Raw genomic sequence first — 19984 nt, forward strand, 5'->3', positions numbered from 1 at the left:
TATGGGAAAATATCGCAGAGTGAAACGCCATTTCCCATAGGAATGCATTGAAAACCTGTTAATCCGTTCCAATGGGAACGGATTAGCGTCCTTAAGCGAAAATGGCCATAGGAAACATCGCTAAGCGAAACAATGTATCCCCCATTGGAATGCATTGAAGACTATTCAGTGCATTCCAATGGTTTTGCGATGTCCGTTTTTGCAATTGTAAGTGTGTCTTAAAAGGTTTAAAAACGGTTTTAAACGGTTTTTAGTGCACCTTCTAAAACGTGTGCAAACTTAATTTGGCTTTGTTCTGACTCTTCGTTAATTTTTGGTGAATTTTCCCCCCATTGAAATGCATTGAACCCGATTTTGACAGCTGTCAAACCTGCAGTTCAATGCTTTCCAATGGGGGGGGGGAATTCATCAAAAGACTCAGAACAAAGCCAAATTAGGTTTGCACACGTTTTAGAAGGTGCACTAAAGATCGCAAGCATTTAAAACAGTTTTTGAACCTTTTAAGACACTTTAAAAACAGCGAAAACGGAACATCGCTAAGCGAAACAGGGGACATCAAACTGTCATCGCTAAGCTAGGCAAGGTCCCGAACATCGCTATGCGAATTTTCCCCATAGGGAGCATCGCTAAACGGAGCGCAAAATCGCTCCAAAAACCTCATCGCTAAGCGAATACATCGTTAAAGGAGGCAATCGCTAAGCGAGGCACTACTGTATTTTTTCTCTCCAATTAGCACCTGGACACAAGCGGATTTCTAGCTTTTTCGTTGCTGCTCTAAAATAAATCCTATGATATACAACTCTATTCTATTTTCATAATCAAATTCATGACACGCCCCCCCTTAAAGATACAAAATATAGAACAATTAAGGTTCTTATTTTGGTACTAACGTAACATTTGATTATGAAAGGTTAACAAGACTATATGTGAACTTACAATTATCTTAACACTCATCATCAGCGTACATTCGTGAAAGACTATCTGCCACAATGTTTAATTTTCCCGGAATATGTTGTACTTCAAAATCAAAGTCTTGCAGGGCTAGACTCCATCTTAGCAATCTTTGGTTGTGAGATTTGATTTTCTGTAACCAAATCAAAGCTCGGTGATCAGTTTGAAGAGTAAATTTACGCCCCCATAAGTAAGGTCTTAACAGATTCAATGCCCAAAAAAACAGAAAGCGCCTCCTTCTCCAGTACGGCATAATGTTTTTCTCGTTCTAGGAGTTTTCTTGAAAAGTAGGAGATAGGATACAGGTTCCCATCTTCCCCTTGTTGTAATAATACGGCTCCAAGGCCCAATTCTGAGGCGTCTGTTTGTAAAACAAATGGCTTGTTAAAATCTGGTGATTTTAGAATAGGTGCATCGATGGCTTTGGCCTTTAAGGCATCAAAAGCACTTTGACATTCCGGGGTCCATTACACCTTGACAGGCTGTCTTTTCTTAGTTAGCTCAGTCAAAGGTGTAGCCAAATGACTAAAATCGGGTATGAATTTTCTGTAGTAACCAATTAAACCTAAGAATGAACGCACCTGTTTCTTTGTTTTAGGAATAGGCCAATCTTTTATAGCTTGTATTTTTGCTTGCAGGGGTTGAATTTCTCCTTGCCCAATCAAGTGACCTAAATACATAACTTTTCCTTTCATCCACTGACATTTACTTGCTTTGACTGTCAGTCCTGCTTGATGGATTCTTGCCAAAACAGTTTCAATATAAACCATCTGAATGCTCCTCAGAGTTATCTTCAGTTGGGACTTGCTCTATTGCTTTGCTTCGCGCACGTGTCACTGCTTGTACGTAAGCTGATTTTAAAGTGTGTTGGTGGTTAAGAAATGCTAGATCGTTTCCTAATAAAAATCAGGTTTGCCTTCATGCACTAATAGACATTTTGCACCTTTCCAAATTCTTGTAGCTTAGTTGCACATACACAAGTGGAACGAATCGCTTGATTACTTCTCCGGATCCATATGTTTTCACTGGACATCTCAGGTTATTCAGAATTGGAGCCGGATCCACAAACCGTTTGTTAATAGAAGAAATGTCCGTGGCGGTATCTCGAGAGGCGTTTATAGTCATATCTCCTGAAGCAAAATGTAGTGTCACGGGTTCTGAAAAATTTTGCAACGACCAATAAAACTGCTCTTCAGGTAGAATACTACTGGGATCTATCACCGAAAATTTCTCCCCTGAGGGTGTCTGTTGATTTACTGTCGTTGAGACTTGAGGTACCCATAAACCCATTATCCTTGGCACAATCCTTGGTTGATTAATGACTTGCGGTTCTTCTGGTATTTCTTCTGGTATTTCTAGTGGTGTTGCACTGAGATAATTCACTTTAGGGGTCGTTGGCTTGAATTTCCGTGGAGTGGGTATGGGTGCCTGCTGGAATCTCCGTGGTGCAGGTACCGGTGTTTTGCCAACTGGCTTCCCGTCTTGGTTGGCTCCTTATAGACTCATGCTACTTCAACAACCAAAAACAATTTTTTGCCACTCTGTCACCTTGATGAATCGAGCTGGCACTTTTTCACAGCAAAATGCCTGTTCCCACAGAACACTTAAACCACTGGCAGAATCTCTCCTTGCATCACTTAGCCTGACCTTGTACATTTTTTCTCTCTGATTAGCACCTGGACACAAGCGGATTTCTAGCTTTTTCGTTGCTGCTCTAAAATAAATCCTATGATATACAACTCTATTCTATTTTCATAATCAAATTCATGACACATAGAAACATGGAATGTAAGATCTATGAACCTTGGGAAGCTGGAAGTGGTCAAACAGCAGATGGGAAGAATAAACACTCACACATTGGGCGTCAGTGAACTAAAATGGATGGAAGTGGGCAAATTCAATCCAGACAATTTTCATATCTACTACTGTGGGCAAGAATCCCATAGAAGAAATGGAGTAGCCCTCATAGTCAACAAGAGAGTGGGAAAAGCTATACTGGGATAGAATCTCAAAAATGATAGAATGCTTTCAATACGAATCCAAGGCAGACCTTTCAACATGACAGTAATCCAAGTTTATGCACCAACCACCGATGCTGAAGAAGCTGAAGTTGACCAATTCTATGAAGACTTACAACACCTTCTAGAACTGATACCAAAGAAAGATGTTCTTGTCATTATAGGGGACTGGAATGCTAAAGTAGGGAGTCAAGAGATAAAAGGAAGAATAGGTAAGTTTGGCCTTGGAGTTCAAAATGAAGCAGGGCAAAGACTGACATCGGAAAGGGCTATTTGATCTCCGTTTTCCTGCTTTTGAAGCTCTTTCCGATGTCCGTTTTCGCTCATTTAAAAGTGCCTTACAATGTTTGGAACAGGTTTTAAATGCTTGCAATCGTTAGCCCACCTCCTGAACCCTTTGCAAACTTAATTTGGTGTTGTTCTGAGTCGTCCTTAATTTTTGGTGATTTTTTGAATTTTCTCTCATTGGAACGCATTGAACTTTCCGTCCAATGCATTCCAATGAGAAAAAATTCAAAAAATCACCAAGAATTAAAGACGACTCAGAACAACACCAAATTAAGTTTGCATAGGGTTCAGGAGGTGGGCTAACGATTGCAAGCATTTAAAATCTGTTCCAAACATTGTAAGGCACTTTTACAGGAGCGAAAAAGGACTTCGCAAAGCCATTGAAATGTATTGAGTTGACTTCAATACATTCCAATGGAGGAAACATTGTTTCACTCAACGATGTTTCCTATGGGTTTTTCACTTAAAGACGGCAATCCATTCCAATTGGAACGGATTAACCGGTTTTCAATGCATTCCTATAGGAAATGGTGTTTCACAGAACGATGTTTCACGCAACGTTGATTTTTTTGGAACCAATTAACATCGTTGTGTGAGGCACCACTGTATTTAAAAAGAATTAAACAAATATTAAAATGGTAAATAAAATCAACATTAAAACACATTTAAAACAACAGAGCACAACAATCCATTTAAAAAGCCCTCTCTGACCATCAATCATTAAGGAAAAGCTTGCCTGAAGAGAAAGGTCTTTGCCTGCTTGTGGAAGGACAGCCTAGCTTTTTGTGGGAGACAGTTCCAGAGTATGGGAGCAGCAATAGAGAAAGTTCTCTCCCGTGTCCACAGCAAGTGCACCTGTGAGCATGGTGGGACTGAGAAAAAGGCCTCCCTTGATTGTCCTAGTGCCTGGTCAGGCTTATAGAGGGATATGCAGTCTTTTAGATAGCTTGGACCCAAGCTATTTAAGGCTTCATAGGTTAAAACCAGCACTTTGAATTGTGCCCGGAAATGGAATGTAGCTGCTGTAACAGAGGAGCTATATGTTATCTGTAACCAGCCCCAGTTAACAATCTGGCTGCCACATTTTGGACCCTCTAGAGTTTCTGAACACTTTCCAGAGGTAGCCCCACGTAAAGTGTGTTACACTAATCTAGCTGAGATGTAACTAGGATATGTGTCACTGTGGCCAGATCACATCTCTCAAGAGGTCCCCTTCTTTTCCTCTCCTTCTTTAGGCTCTCCAGAAGTGAAGCATTATAGTTAAAATCTCATTCTTGTAGAAGTGGCAGCAATGATGTCTTTCCACTGGCATTTCAAGGTTGTCTTTGTTAAAAAAAAGTCCTGGTCATCCCTTCTCAGGAAGTAGATGGCTTTTTCTTCCTTCAAAGAACCTGTTTCTAATGCATACATACACATACATACTAACTTTAATATCTCGCTCTGAAAGGTCGAAGAAGAAATTATTTGACAAGAGCTACAACACCTACTGTACAAGGCAACCTGCGATCATCCATGAATCCTTTGGGGGTCATGACTCCCAGGTTGGGAAACAGTGAATTTAAAAAATAGCTTTATGAAGTTCTGAAAATACATACAGTGTATATTCTTTTCTCAGCATTAATGTTTATGTTCCTGTTTTTTTAAAAGCAGAGAATTTCTTTGAAGAGTGGAAAAGTCTTCCTTCATTTCAAACAAAATATTTTAGATGAAGATATGCCCCCAAAGCTGGACAATTCATGTTGTCCTAGCATCCTCCAAGCATCACTTTATAGCATTTGTCCAGTTCCAGTGACCACAAGGAACAATTTGGAATGGGGCAGCCACAAATCCTTTTGACTCTGTGGCCTCAATTTCCTAACTTCCTTCCTTCCTTTCTTGATTTTCTAGGGAGCAGACATGTTCCATGTGCTCCCCAAGGGGTATATGACTAATTAGTTAGAATTAAGATTTAGGCTTTTTTATCTTGAGTATAACTTTCTCAATAAAGGTTAGTTGTTGGGGTCTTTTGGACTGATGCTACTTGCTTTATGGCAAGAATAACAGCCCATGTGTCTACACAGCGTTTACTCTGCTACTGAGAGAAACCTTAATGTTCCCCCTCTCATCTTGTGAACATGCAGAACAATTCAGACCACAGATCATCTTCCTCATCCGTCTACAAAACTTTGACAGATAAGTGCACCCTTCTTGCCTTAACTTCCATCTTTAGTAAATACAAGAAGTGAGCTCCACTCTTTGATTTCCTTAGAAACCTCTGCTTACATAGGACAAACCCTATTGAATACAATGAGACTTTTTTTCAACAGGTGCCAATCAGTTAGACTGGATTATTAAAAATTCTATCCAAAATCCTGTTGCTGTTTTTGTAATTTGCAGGGGCTTGTTGTTGCCAGTTGATGAGGTGCCAAGGTACATATCACTTGTAGAATCAGCTGCACAACCAGACACGTGACCGAGACCTACCCCAGCACCTTGGTAATTAGCTACAGTTAGTTATGGCAAGTTCTGCAGCCCTTATGTGAATGTCAGTAGGATTCTGACCAGTAAATATAGATAGTACTGAACTGCAGTGTGAACACTCAGAAATAATTATTCTTATAGTCGGTGGTATGAGCTCACAGAATTCAAAGCTCATACTTTGTTGTGAGTGTTGAGAAAGCAATGAAATATATGGGATTCTGTAGTCTAGCCCTGTGTGCTTGTATAATTCCCATGGCTTTATCTTTTTTCAAAAAAGTAAATTAAAGAACTATCGTGATTCTGAGAAACCGAAAAGTATTTATTTTTAAAATTTGAAAACAATACACTAGTTACTAGTGGCCAGTGGTCCTCGTAGATAATAGTAACTACTACTTTAAAAAAAAACCCAATAATTTTCCAACCTCTTTGACCAGTGAACCCTACCGCATTATCAGCTTCTAGTCAGTTTGCCTATATTTATCAGTAGAGATGGGGACAATTATAAAAACAAATACAGATTTTTGATGAATATCACTGATTTGTCACTTCATGTTCATCAATTCTGGAGACCCTGATAAATATGAAGTGACAGATATTAACCCAGTTTTATTTGTTGAGGTGTCAATTTACTTTTGTAACTACAGAACAAAAACAGTTCTTTTCCTTATTTAATTAACTTATTTACTTCATTATTTCAACTTTACTGGGAATTTGGGGAGGGATTTTATTAGCTGTTTGTGGGAATTTCAGTTAGGTTACTTCTTTTTTGAGGCATGTGTTCAGGAAGGGTGGGTGATCTGGGGGGGTTGTGTGTGACTGTGGAATCCCTTTCCTCAAAATTTATTTCTTGTCTGTCTGTGGTATGGGTTCTTCTTGCTGTCTGATACCTCTCTCTGTGTGCTTCCAGCCTACATGCTAAGAAAGCACATTCCATTTAAAATAAATTTATTCTTTATTATCATTTTCATTAATGGGACACTAGGGAGGACTTTTTAAGGCGTGTCACATTTTAGTTTAGAAATTAGTTCTTTTTGGACAGGCTTGTGTTCAGGCAGGGTGGGTGATCACTGGGGAGGGGAGTGCTCTGTCTCTCGGTGTGGGTAGCATAAGAAGAGCTCTGCTGGATCAGGCCAAAGGCCCATCTAGTCCAGCTTCTTGTATCTCACAGTGGCCCCACCAAATGCCTCTGGGAGCACATGAGACAACTAGATGCGTTTCTCCTGATACCCCTCCCTTGCATCTGGCATTTTGAGGTATCTTCCTTTTAAACCTGGAAATTATACATCCCCATCATGGCTTGTAACCTGTGATGGACTTTTCCTCCAGGAATCTGTCCAATCCCCCTTTAAAGGCATCTAGGCCAGATGCCATCACCACATCCCGTGGCAAGGAATTCCACAAGAAGTATGTTTCTTTTGGCTGTTTGTTTAGTTAGAAGCCTCTGTGCTGCAGGGTTGGAAGACCAGCGGTCATAAGATCAAATCCACGCGATGGAGTGAGCTCCCATCGCTTGTCCCAGCTCCTGCAAACCTAGCAGTTTGACAGTGTGCAAATGCGAGTAGATAAATAGGTACCGCTATGGTGGAAAGGTAACAGTGTTCCTTGTCTAGTTGCATTGGCCATGTGACCACGGAAACTGTCTTCAGACAAATGCTGGCCCTACGGCTTGGAAATGGGGATGAGCACTGCTCCCTAGAAGTCAGCTGTCCAATGTGACCATGGAACTCCTTTCCATACCCTGCACCAGTGTCCAAAGCGAGCATGTTTTCTGTAATCTCAGAGACATATTCTGACTGTGCTGCTTGTGTTTGGATCCTATAAGTGAGGAGAGACTGTTTTTCAATAAGGTGAAACCCTTGTTGGGCTTCCCCTCGTTCAACCCAAAGAGGTAGGGTCCCAATGACAGTCTCTCTGCTACCACACTGCCTGGCTGCCTGCCCACCTTAAGCCTCCAAGTGGTCTTCTCAGCCCAAATCCAGCACTTAATGCCGATTTGTGGCCTTTTCAAATCAAAATGTGAACTCAAACCTTCAAATGGCTTTCTTGGGGCAAAGTCAGAAAGCCCATTTCTGGGCTTTTTGGGTCAAAACCCACACACAATCTCCAAATCCTGATGTCAAACCCTCCGTTCCACATCCATGTGGCAGATTTCTGCCACTATGCTACCAATGTAAAAAAGAACCCTGCCTGCCCCACTGTCCCTCTCCATGTTATCCCTGAAGAATCAAAGTGGAACTTGAGATGCCTAAATCTTAAATTAGTGCCTGAGAGCATACCCTATCTGGAAGTCCAACTCCTTAATGCCTGGGGGTGTACACTAGCTGAAAGTCCAATGCCATAGTGCCTGGGGTTGTACCCTATCACAATGCCAAACACTACATTTTTGATGAGAAATGTGGAGGCTTGTGTTCGGTACAAGCTGGTGGCAATCCCTACTTCAAAGTCAAATGCCTCCATGCCAGGAGATCTGTCCTATCTGCAAGCAGAACACCACATTTTTTTCTGAAAAAATAGTTATTTTTTAAGGTGTCCACAGGCATGTGTTCTGGTCTTCTCAGGCCATATTCTGAAGTCAAACCCTCTGTCCCACATCCATGTGGCATATTTCTGCCACTATGCCACCAATGTAAAAACAAAGCCTGCCTGCCCCAATGTCCATCCACACACTCTCCAAGAAGAATCACAATGGTACTTGAGGTGCCTGAATTCCACATCCTTTGAGATCTTGCCTGCCAGCCAGAAAACACCAGCCACTTAAACACCCACAAGACCTCATCTATTCCTTCAGTGCATACTGAGGGCAAACACAATGCCAGATGCCTCAATGCCTGCTTGGGGCAAACCCTGCCTAAATGCCCAATGGATCTCTGCCTGGAGGCAAAATAAACTGCCTCAATGCCGAACACCTCAGTCCTTGCTGGGGGCAAACCAAACTACTTCAATGCCAACCACCTCTGTGCCTGGTGGCAAACTTCACCAGCTGGTTCTGTCACTTTCCTGGGGGGACTCATTTTGTGGGTGAACAACTGGGTTGTCCAAAACTCAGTTTTCACCAAACTTGGCAGGCCTTTAGAGGAAAGACACAGGAAGCTTGTGTGCTGTTTTGGTGTCTCTAGGTCCCTGGGGAGAATTTTGCTACAGGGGCCCCTTTTTGACATCCAAACCCCAAATGTTACCAAATTTGTAGGGCTTGTAGAAGGAAGTCGGAAGAAGCTTCCCTGTGAATTTGTTGTCTTTAGGTGCGGGGGGGGGGCATTTCATAGCATTTTAAAATGAAGATGAATTTGTCAATTTGTCTAATAAATATTCATAAATTCGTATTCATTGATTTGTCGACCTTGAACAATTACAAATCTCAATGAATCACCATTTGTTTGGTTTGTCCCCATCTCTTTTTATGAGCCATTACTAGAATGTATTCTAGAAGGCTGTCACAGCTGGGATCCGATGGTGGTTGTGGGTTTTCCGGGCTGTTTGGCCGTGTTCTTAAGTTTTTCTTCCTAATGTTTTGCCAGTCTCTGTGGCTGGCATCTTCAGAGGACAGGAGTCAGAACACAAAGCACAGACAGAGTTCTGACTCCTGTCCTCTGAAGATGCCAGCCACAGAGACTGGCGAAACGTTAGGAAGAAAAACCTTAAGAACACGACCAAATAGCCCAGAAAAGGCACAACAACCATCACTAGAATACAGTATTTAAGCCGTCTATTGTGATGCTTTCTTATCTTCTGTCTGATATATAACACCGGAGAGATTAACTCTGAGGCATTACTACTTCTTTGGTAACAATAGTAACAGCTTTAGCAGCACTTAGTTTGCTGACAGTGGACCTCAGATAGAAATAACCTTTTCGCTCCTCAGTTAATCTTTATGATTATACAATATGATATTATGTAGCACATTTTTAAAATTTATACAGCAGTTAAAATTATTTTTTCTCAGAATACACTGTAGTAGTACTGTGTTTCCCCCAAAATCAGTCAGGGTCTTATGTTAATTTTTGCTACAAAACAGCACCAACCTTTAGGACTTATTTTCAGGGGATGTTTTATTTTTTCATGTACAACAATCTACATTTATTCAAATACAGTCATATCATCTTCTTCTGGTTGCTGCACTATGGTGGAGGGCGGGGTTTCACTTAACTGGGGCTTATTTTTGGGATAGGGCTTATATTACGAGCATCCTGAAAAATCATACTAGGTCTTATTTTCAGGTTAGGTCTTGTTTTCGGGGAAACGGTATCTGGACTGGAGTATCTATAGATTCTGAGGCACTACCATGTCAGTCGTTTTTCAAAATACAGATGCTGTTCTGAGAGTACATCAATGAATATAATGAAGTATCTGTTTTATCTGTGATATGATGAAATGCACACATACCGTATTTTTCCGTGTATAAGACTATACTTTTGTCTAAAATCTTTAAACTAAAAATTGAAGATCGTCTTGTACACAGAAGTAAGCTGAGGAGAAAAAACAAGTGGAGGGGAAAGCAGGGATCAAAGTGATCCTGCAGGGCTTTGATCCCTGCTTTACTCTCCACTCGCTAAGCCTTAGCAAAAGGAAAGCAGGGATCAAAGTGCTGCAGGATCGCTTTGGTCCCTGCTTTCCTCTCTGCTTGCTAAGTCCCATGGGGCTTAGCAAAAGGAGGGGGGAAGTATCAAAGCGATTCCATAGCTGAATAAGGGGGAAAGGGATCAAAATGATTGTGCAGTCGTGGAATTGCTTTGATCCCTTTTCTCCTGCTTTTGCTAATCCACGTGGGGCTCAGCAAAATGGGAGAAAGCAGGGATCAAAGCCATCCTGCAGCATTTTGATCCTTTTTATCCTACATTTGCTAAGCCCCACTTAGATTTCTTAATTTTGGGTTAGAAAAGTGGGGGTGTCTTATACATGGGGGCATCTTATACATGGAAAAATACGGTAAATACTTTGATATAACAGTATGGCCTTCAACCAATCACATAACTGCAGCACAAAGTATTTACCGTATTTTTCCATGTATAAGATTGCTATTCTATAACTAACAAAATGCTATTTGTTTTATTACATTTTTTTTACATTGGTATCGTATTTTTCCTACATTGAGCTCAAAACACTGTCCCTCTTTCTCCTTCTCCTACTCTAGCCTCATAACAAGCCCAATGAAGCCGAGAGACTGATTGGTCCAAAGTCACCCAGTGAGTTTCATGCAGTGGTAGAGATATGACCTGCAGTCTTACTCCAACATTGTAACTACTGCACCATTCGAGTCACTCCAAAAATAATGCATGCCACATAGCTATCTGAGAGGTGGAAGAAAAGAAAACCATTCAAAATGCTAAATTATATCACAGACCAAAAAGAATAAACCTCTAATTGAAAAGATAGCCTTTGGGAACAGACGTGTTTACCGTTAAGCTGAACAGAAATTCTTGTAGAAGGAGAAAATGAAGAACTAGCCATTCTTACTTTGTTTCAGTTTGTCCACACTGGCATATAGACTGTTATATGGATCTCTGTCAATACTGTTTGGTGGAAAAAGACTTGCATCAACATGTGTTTCTACTTAGAAAAATCCATGTTTCCCCTTTAATAGCTGTTGCACACCTTTCTGGCACAGAGCTAGGGCATTTATTTTTTGGAACAATTTAGCATGATCCAAAATAGCTCTGTGTTTAGTCTACATGAATGGGTACCTTTTGTCAAAATGGCAGTAGGGTGATGTTAGCCATGGTGACAACCCTGTGACATATTAGGTGAGTCGTGACATTAAAGGGAATGTGGAGAAAGGCATCCCAGTCCCCGAATGATAGCTGAGAGAAAAGGGGTGGAAGCTGTATATGTTGACTCAGCAGGCTGTGGGTAGCAAGGCAGCCCCCCCTTGAGCACAGTCTCAGCAGAGCCCCAACTGTGGAAAAAGGCAAAAAGGGAGTTTACTTCCCTTCAGTCTCCCCAACCTTCATACCAATTTTTCCCCTCATGCTGCAGCTATCCTCAGCTTCTGTTGCTGCTGCCTCCTTACTTGTGAGTAAACTCGGTAAACTTTGCTCTCTGTGGACCTGTAGCATGAGGGAAGAGGACCTGTTGTATGATCTCCAGTGGGGATGGAAGGATTGCTCAGGTGGGAGTTAAAAACAGATTGCACTTAAGATAAGAACCTTTTGAGCATAGACCAGACCACACCAAATGTACCAGTGTGGACCGTCCTTTGTATAGTCAAGCAGTCAGTCTGAGGCTGCTTAGATTTTGTAGCCTTTGACTCTAGCCAAAAGAGAGAGGGAGAAAGACAGAAGCGGCAGTCGGCATCATTACTTTTTTTAGAATATGAGAGGGAACTATCCTGCATTGTCCCTTGCAAGGCATTTTATTTTTCCTGAGTGGAGAAAAAAAAGCAAGAGTCTTCATATAGCATATTGTATTTTTCCATGTACAGTTGTGCCTTGCTTAGCGATCGCTCCATTGAGCGACGAAATCACTTAGCAATGCTATTTGTGTGATTGCAAAAGTGATCGCTTTGTGATGGTCCCTATGGGGATTTTTCGCTTTGCGATGATTGCGGGGAAACAATCATGGCAAAGTGACCCTTTTTGCACAGCTGATCGGTGGTTTCAAAATGGCTGCCGGGAAAAAAAATGGCTGCCCACTGTGTTGCCTCGCTTTAGAGGCACCGAAAATGGCTGCCCCTATGGAGGATTTTCGCTTACAGGTGAGTTTTTAAGCCCATAGGAACGCATTAAACGCTATGGGCTTTTAAAAATCGCTTAGCGATGAAATCGCTTAGCAATGTTTTTTCCTGCACGGATTAACGTCACTAAGCGAGGCACCACTGTATACGACTCCCAATATATAGGACAAGCCCCTAATTTTACCCTTGCCAGAGGTGGAGGAGCCGTCAATGGGCAGCAGCAAGAGGCGGCTGAATGAGGCTGCTTCTTTGCCTCCGCCTTCGCCGCCTCCTCCTGCTGAGCCCGTGAGTGGTGCAGGAGGAGGAGACTGCAGAAGCAGGAGGAGGTAGAGATGGAGGCAAAGGAACAGCTGAGCTCGGCCACCTCTTGCTGCTGCCCATTGACTTGTTGCTGCCGCTGTCCAATTGCAAGGAAACAAATCACTGGAGGGGGTGATGGGGTGGTGCTGGCAGCAGTAAATGGGCAGCTACAAGAGCATTTGCCTCAGTCTGACTTCCATGTATAAAACAACCTTCAATTTTTCCTCTAATTATTTTAGGAAAAAGTGTCGCTTTATACACGGAAAAAATACAGTACTTATATTTGTTTCCTACATGCAGCTTACTGAATAATAGTTTGAATACCGTGGCTATAGGAAGGAAGGCTGTAGAAATGGTAGTTCTTCTGTAGAAAAGGTCTACCAAAGAGCAGCAGGAATAATGTTGTGTCTGCTGTGATGTTCTTTATGAAGGCTAAATAAAGTAGAAGTGGTGAAGATAACATTTTGCAAGTAAGCCTCATTTTTTTTCCAGATTTAACCTACAAAGCAAGTGTATGTTGTTTACAAAGTCGTTTTTTGTTGTTGTCTTATAATTAGCAGAACTACTGTATCTATTGCTCTGTACCGGTGGTTCCCAATCTTGGGTACCCTTGGTGGTCTTGGACTGCAACTTCCAGAAACCCTGACCAGCACAGCTGGTGGTGAAGGCTTCTGGGATCTGCAGTCCAAGAACACCTAGGTTACTCAAGGTTGGAAGCTACTGCTGTACATCATTTGTGAGGAAATAGTTATAGATTTCTGGATGGTTTCTCTGAAGTTATTTTAATATATTGATTTGTCTGTATAGTGACATGATTTCTCATGCAAACAAAGCCCAAACAGTGCCCTTTGTATTACACAAAGATCGCCTACAAAACAAAGATATCTAATTTGCAAACTATAGGAGATGTGAAAAACTCCTGATAAACAAATCCTTCTTAAAAATTTCCTCTTCAAATAACATGCTTTCTCTAATATGTAACACTCATTGGTTGACTTCCTTTTCACTTCTTCTCACGAACTAGATAGTTGAATGTTCTGAACAGGTTTGCTACACTACTGAAATATTTTTCATTTCTTCCAGCCCCATCTGCTTTGATATGATTGAGGAAGCATACATGACAAAATGTGGACACAGCTTCTGGTAAAGTTTGTTGACAAAACTGTATAGTATAACGTTATTTACTGATTTATAAAGCTGGGTTATTTGTAAAGTTAAGGCTCATGAACTAAGGTTTGATTCTTAAGATACATCCATTAAATTAAGTGGATTTTGACCAAGTGGCATGGAATGACACTTTAAATTGAATGAAATTTTCATGGGTGCATCCTTGGGATAATGTGAAAGTTTATGCAGTCCTGAACTTCCTACTGTAACTAACTTTTAGATCATCTTCATAGACCAAATTTCCAATAAAGGAATTAATCTGCATTTTGGAAATGGTGTCCATTGCATACCAGCTGAAATATACGGCTCAAGTGTTTTTATAACAAAAACTCTGGTCAAGCATCCATTATATGCAGGCTCATTCTGTGTGTTTATGCCAGAGAGATGTTTGAGATATAGCTTTGTAGTTAATATTAATACTGTCTGTTTCCCTCTGCATAGGAAATTGTCTTATGTTAAAAGAGCAGGTTTGGATATAATACTGGAAAAAAAATCAGTCTCTTGCTTTTATTTGTTGAGTTTTACCTAGAAAAAATATTGCAAGACTTCTCTTTGTCTGGGATTTACTCAAACAGTAAAGTAGACACCACTCAGTAATATACAATTTTTTACTTACAAATGGTATAGTAAAAAAAATTGATAATTGGAGCAAAACAAGAAACTCCATTAGTATTACAAATCCTTTTAAAAATCAGGTAGAAGGCAGTGGAAGACAGGAGGTACTAGTGTGCTCTGGTCCATAGGGTCACAAAGAGTCAGATATGACTTAATGACTAAACAAGAGGAGCCATTAGTTATCACAAAATAGATTTGTAAGTGTGTGTTAGCAAGAATCCAATTATTTATGTATAGCGGCCGGCATAAGTCACAATGGCAGGTTGTTGCTAGTAAAGAAGTTAACTTGTATTTCTTGTTGCATGACGGTCGCATGACTTGACATGCAGTTAGAACTATAAGTGTTGGCTTATTAACTACTGGTGATTTCCAACTGATGTATGGAGACACTGCTAGTAGTGAAAAGCTGAAAGCATCTACATTTAATGTACATCCATTCTTTGGCTACCACCCCGCACCTCCCATATTTAATCAAGGGAAGGTTTTCTCAGTACATCTGGGAATCTTGAATAACAGAGTATGCTGAGACTATAATTAGAAGAGAACTACTCTAGGGAAGTTTAGCCCCAGTCACATGTAGAATTATGTTACTTAAAAGCCATTAATAGGCTGTGGACTAGAGCTGGCAGAATGAAGACAAACCTAAGGAAATTTGTCTTTTGCATCAAAACATTTCTTTGTGAGTGTGGAGAGGAAAAGGTGACTTCATGGCTTTGTCAGTATACTCTGTGTCCCTCAACATGTCCTATGAAAGACTTGATGTTAGCTGCCTCCAGATGCTCTTGATGTTGCCCATTACTAAGTAGAAATTATCTGATAAATTTATTAATAATACTGTGGTGCTTCTGACACAAAGAAAATATTTTCCAATGTGATACAGTATGTCATCTTTTGTTAGCAACAGCCCTTGTTATACAGGACAAATGGGCCAGTCTTTATACAAAAGAATAAGTAAGTACAATCTGATACAGTATTTAAAACAGTAATACAGTATACAAACACAAGTGGGGGAACACTTCTATCTCCCTTTCCTCTCTGTGATCTAAAGGTGTGATTCTTGAACAAAAGAATATCAAAGATAGATTCTAAAGGGAAAAAATCTGAACAAGAATATATCAGGGTATTTAAGTCTTCCTGTTTGGCACAGAGACACAGGCTCTTTCCTTCATTGCACATATTAATCAGTTCATCCAGTTAGGTTTGTTTATATTGCTGCCATTCTGCTGTATGTTTTATGTCAATTATCTGGATTATTTTTTTGTGTTTGTAAACAATCTTGTTTCTTCTTTACTTTCTAGCCCATCAGTGCTGGAAGCCAAAATCTTTTGTAAAATTAAGAATTAAACATTTATATTAAGCTTTTCCTCAGCCAACATGTGTTTATCTGCTTGCCTCTGTTGAAATGGAACACTGATTAACAGTCATAATGCTGGATGTTTTGCATTTTTATTACATTTCATGTTCCCACTCTCCCCAAACTATGAAAGGTCTGTTTACTAGGTCCATAGATATGAAGAATGGGGCAGTAATCCATGAAATCCTATGCCTAAAAATGTTCTTATTAACATTCTACTTACAGTGGGGTCTTGATTTAAGAACGGCTCGAGTTAAGAACATTTTGACTTAAGAACCACTCTCATAGGAAAATATTGACTTGACTGAAGTACTTAGATTTGAGTTAAGAACTGAAAAAAAACCACGTGGGAGGCAGGGAAAGTGCAAAATTTGAACTTTCAGTTAACTGTTGGCCAGTGAAAAGGGTGCCTGTCTGCTTCCTCACTCCTCCCAGCGTTTAGAGAGTGGATTGGGAGTCTTCAGACTGCCTGGTACTGCCTGGACTGTATTTTCCCTGCCTTCCCTGAACCTTTCTTGACCTAAGAAAAAAAAGAAACAAAATATCCCCCCTCTAGTGGTCGAAGGCAGAATAGCAGCTTCCCATTAGTTTCTATGGACGGAAAAGAGCAGATACGGATCAAATGGTTTTCAATGCATTCCTATGGGAAATGCAGATTTGACTTGAGAACTTTTTTACTTGAGAACCGCCTTCCAATACGGATTAAGTTCTCAAGTCAAGACCCCACTGTATTCTACTTAACCCTGTCCCCCACAACATTGGTGACTTTTATCCAGTTATGTATTTTTGGTGGACAGGCATTTCTGTGATCCACTGGAAACTTCTGACAGTCCTTCTGCTCTCCCCTCCCCCCCTTTTGCTTGCAAAGATCTCTATTGAATAAAAAATATTTTGTGAACAACAGGAGACAACTGAATATCTGTGACTGTTCACTAAGAATGGGCAGTATTCTGAAGAAGAATGAGAGTGTGAATGAAGTTCTTCATCATCACTGTGAATTCATACTTATGGGTCGTTTCTGTACCTGTATGGGCACTCCTTGGAACATTCTAGAGCTTAACAACCAACTGGTAAAATACGCCCCCCCATGCATGTGTTCATATCCCACCTCCTCCTTCAGTTCTCTTTAGCTGCTGCTGAGGAAGCTTCTGGGAATGTTAACTAAAGCTTTTTTGTCTATCTGTGGAAATGCCTACTTGTGCCATTTTTCCATTATCGTCATCCTTGTCCTTCTCTTGTTTGTGAATCCTCTAAAAAAACTTTGTCCCTTTGTTCATTGTTTTGAGTCCCCCTTCCTCCTGAGGTCTTCCCACTCTTTATGGCCCCAAGAGAGCCTTTTAAAAAGTATATAAAATTCCCCTCACTGACAGCCATTCAAAGCTTTTGTTCTGCTTTGGTGAGTGGCACCAGATTAAATCTTGCCAATATTATAGGAAATTTAAGGAGGTTGCTGTCAAAAACAGGCAATCCTGCTGAAGATTCCAGCTTTGGGAAAAATACCTTCAGGCAGTCAATTTGTTGTCTCAGGAAACATCAGGTGTTCTTCGTGGTCTCTTTGAATGCACACTGGTTTAATCTGGGCCTGCACAGAGCAGCCTAAGAACTTTCCAGAACTCAAGGACATGGTGCTGGGACTTCCCACATGCTGCCTTTAACCCCACCCCCAGCACTGGGTGCCTCAGTTCCTTTCTTGCTGCTGCTGCAGCAGCACCTCGTTAGGAATGTCCGTGCTTCGTTCTGTACTTACCTTACCTTACTATTGGACCTCCCTGGCTTTTCTTCAGGTCAACTTTTCTTCTTAGTGAGATGGAAAAAAGAATAAAAATGGACTGTTAGTTGGTGGTAGGGGAGCTATAACGATTGTTTATGGCCGCTCTGGGCCTCTTTAAGAGGTGTGAGTCCTGTCCTAACAAGATTGCCCTTTCCAACGGTCACTCTTGTTGTTTGTTCTGTCTTGGCGAAGAGTACCAGCTGTCCCTGTGTGGAGTTTGTAAAAACTTTACTAAACTGGCCCTTAAATTGACGCTCCAACGCCTCTGCCCATTTTTGTGGGAAAGGTCCTTGTCTCCCAACCCAAGGAACCCTCATGGAATCACTGGGGCAGATCGGCATTCTCGAAAGGTAGACATTGTATACAAGGATATAACTCAAGACCAGACCCCGCCTCTTCGGCTGGGTTTTATACTGTCCTTACAAGACCTTATGAGGGAGTAATGGGTCAAGCCTTCCTTGTCCTATCAAATCCCCAGGAGGGTGGAAAACCTTTATAAGACTTATGGTGAGAACACGAAGTTTCTGCTGAAACACCCTTTGCCGAACTCCTTTGTGGTATTGATGTCACGCAAAATAGGGCGAGGAACTGATTGACGCCAAATAACAAGGAGAGCCGCAAGCTGGATGTTATTGACCGGCGTATGTATTTTTTGGCCTCTTCTGTGCTGAGAGTGGTCAATTACTCAGCTGCCATGGGGGCCTATCACCACCACCTATGGAATTGGGTGCTACCACTCTTGAAGCGGCAACTGAGGATGTCCAGGGACATGGATTCTTCTACCATCATGAGGCAATGGGCTTGGCTCATCAGGAGCGGATTGCTGCTAGGCACATTTTAGATGCGGCTTCTAAACAACTGGCCATTGTGCTCTCCCTACGCTGCCATGCCTGGTTCTGCTCAGCAGGAATTTCTGAGGATGCAAGGGAAAAGATTGAGGGCCTGCCATTTGATGACATTGGCCTGCTTGATAAAAAGACAGATGAAATTCTTGACAACCTGCTGAAGCTCAGGAAAACGGCCAGATCCTACTCTAATTAACAGTCCCACCCTGGTGCCGACCTCACCAGTCAAGAAATTTCCAGGATCGCCAGAGGCCTCAGACCTCAGGTTTTTCATCCTCATCTTCTAGGCAAGTTGGCAGGCAGCACCTTCCACAGCAGGTGCGTTGCCCAGACCGGAAAGCCAGGCAACCTCTTTAACACTCATATTTTGCCAGCATTTGATCCCTCAATTTGTCTTGCCCCCTTCTTTTACTCATGGTGTGGTATCACATCTGACTCCTGGGTTCTTACCATTGTAGCCAGGGGCTACACCATTGAATTTGATTTGCCCCTATCATGGGTAACTTTGTCTACCATCCCCTCTCTTCCTTTGGAAGATGAAATACAGGCCCTGCTCCAGAAGGATGCCATCATCCGTTTGCACCATCTTGACTGGGATTTTATTTTGGATATTTTACCATCCCAAAGAAGGAAGGGGGCTCTGCCCCATACTCGACCTCCGCAGCTTGAACTGGTATATTATTCCTCAGCGGTTTCGTATGGTCTCTCTGGAGGCCACTATTCACATGCTTCAGCAGAGGGACTGGTTCACAGTTATAGATTTGAAGGTTGCCTATTTTCATATTAGCATTAGATCGGATCACCAGCGTTTTCTCAGGTTTTCAGTTGGAGGAGTAACATACGAGTTCAAAGCCATTCCCTTTGGGTTGCCTACTGCCCCTCAGGTTTTCACCAAGTATATGGCCCCTGTGATAGCACATTTACATCTCCAAGGGGTCACATTATTTCCTTATTTGGATGACTGGCTGCTGGTAGCGCAGTCTGAGTCCCAGGCAAAGAGACACATGACTCTAACTCTATCTCTGCTATCGACCCTAGCCATCAAGATCAATTTGGAAAGTCAACATTGCATCCTACTCAGCAAATGGCTTATATTGGGGCAGTCCTGAATGCCTCGTCAGGTTGCACCTCTCTGCCTCTGGACAGGATTTCAAAGGCCAAGTCCATCCTGCGCTCCTTCCACCAGGGAGGATGGGTACCAGCCTTCCAAATTCAGTGGCTCCTTGGCCTCATGATGTCCACCACTGCTATGGTGCAGCATGCCCGCTTGAAAATAAGGTCACTTCAAGCATGGTACCTTTCACTATTCTCAGTGGTGCTAGATTCTCCAACCAAGCGCCTAGAGGTCACACCTAAAGTGGCCACTCAATTGACTTGGTGGGACTATCTGTTAAATCTGGTATTAGGAAGACCCTTCGGCCAGCTATCCCTGTCTGTTCAAATAACTACAGATGCCAGCTTCATGCTGGGGTGCACACACGGGCTCTCACATGATTCATGCCTGCTGGTCTTCAAGGGAAGCATGTCTTCACATCAGCCATCTAGAAC

General features: G+C 41.7%; 1 protein-coding gene across 6 annotated transcripts in view; it reads left to right on the forward strand.

Moving 5' to 3' along the window:
- COP1 (COP1 E3 ubiquitin ligase) overlaps positions 1 to 19984 on the forward strand; it is a 333778-nt gene that overhangs the window by 20498 nt on the left and 293296 nt on the right. For 5 of the 6 annotated variants that reach the window (XM_072998208.2, XM_072998210.2, XM_020813947.3 and 2 more), the window contains exon 2: positions 13768 to 13827. The exons of the other annotated variant lie outside the window; for it this stretch is intronic. In XM_072998208.2, coding sequence (XP_072854309.2) covers positions 13768 to 13827 — 60 coding nt within the window. The remainder of the gene's footprint in view (positions 1 to 13767; positions 13828 to 19984) is intronic. 6 annotated transcript variants of the gene reach the window in all.

Source organism: Pogona vitticeps, chromosome 4 (assembly GCF_051106095.1).
Source record: "Pogona vitticeps strain Pit_001003342236 chromosome 4, PviZW2.1, whole genome shotgun sequence".
NCBI classification, from domain to species: domain Eukaryota; kingdom Metazoa; phylum Chordata; class Lepidosauria; order Squamata; family Agamidae; genus Pogona; species Pogona vitticeps.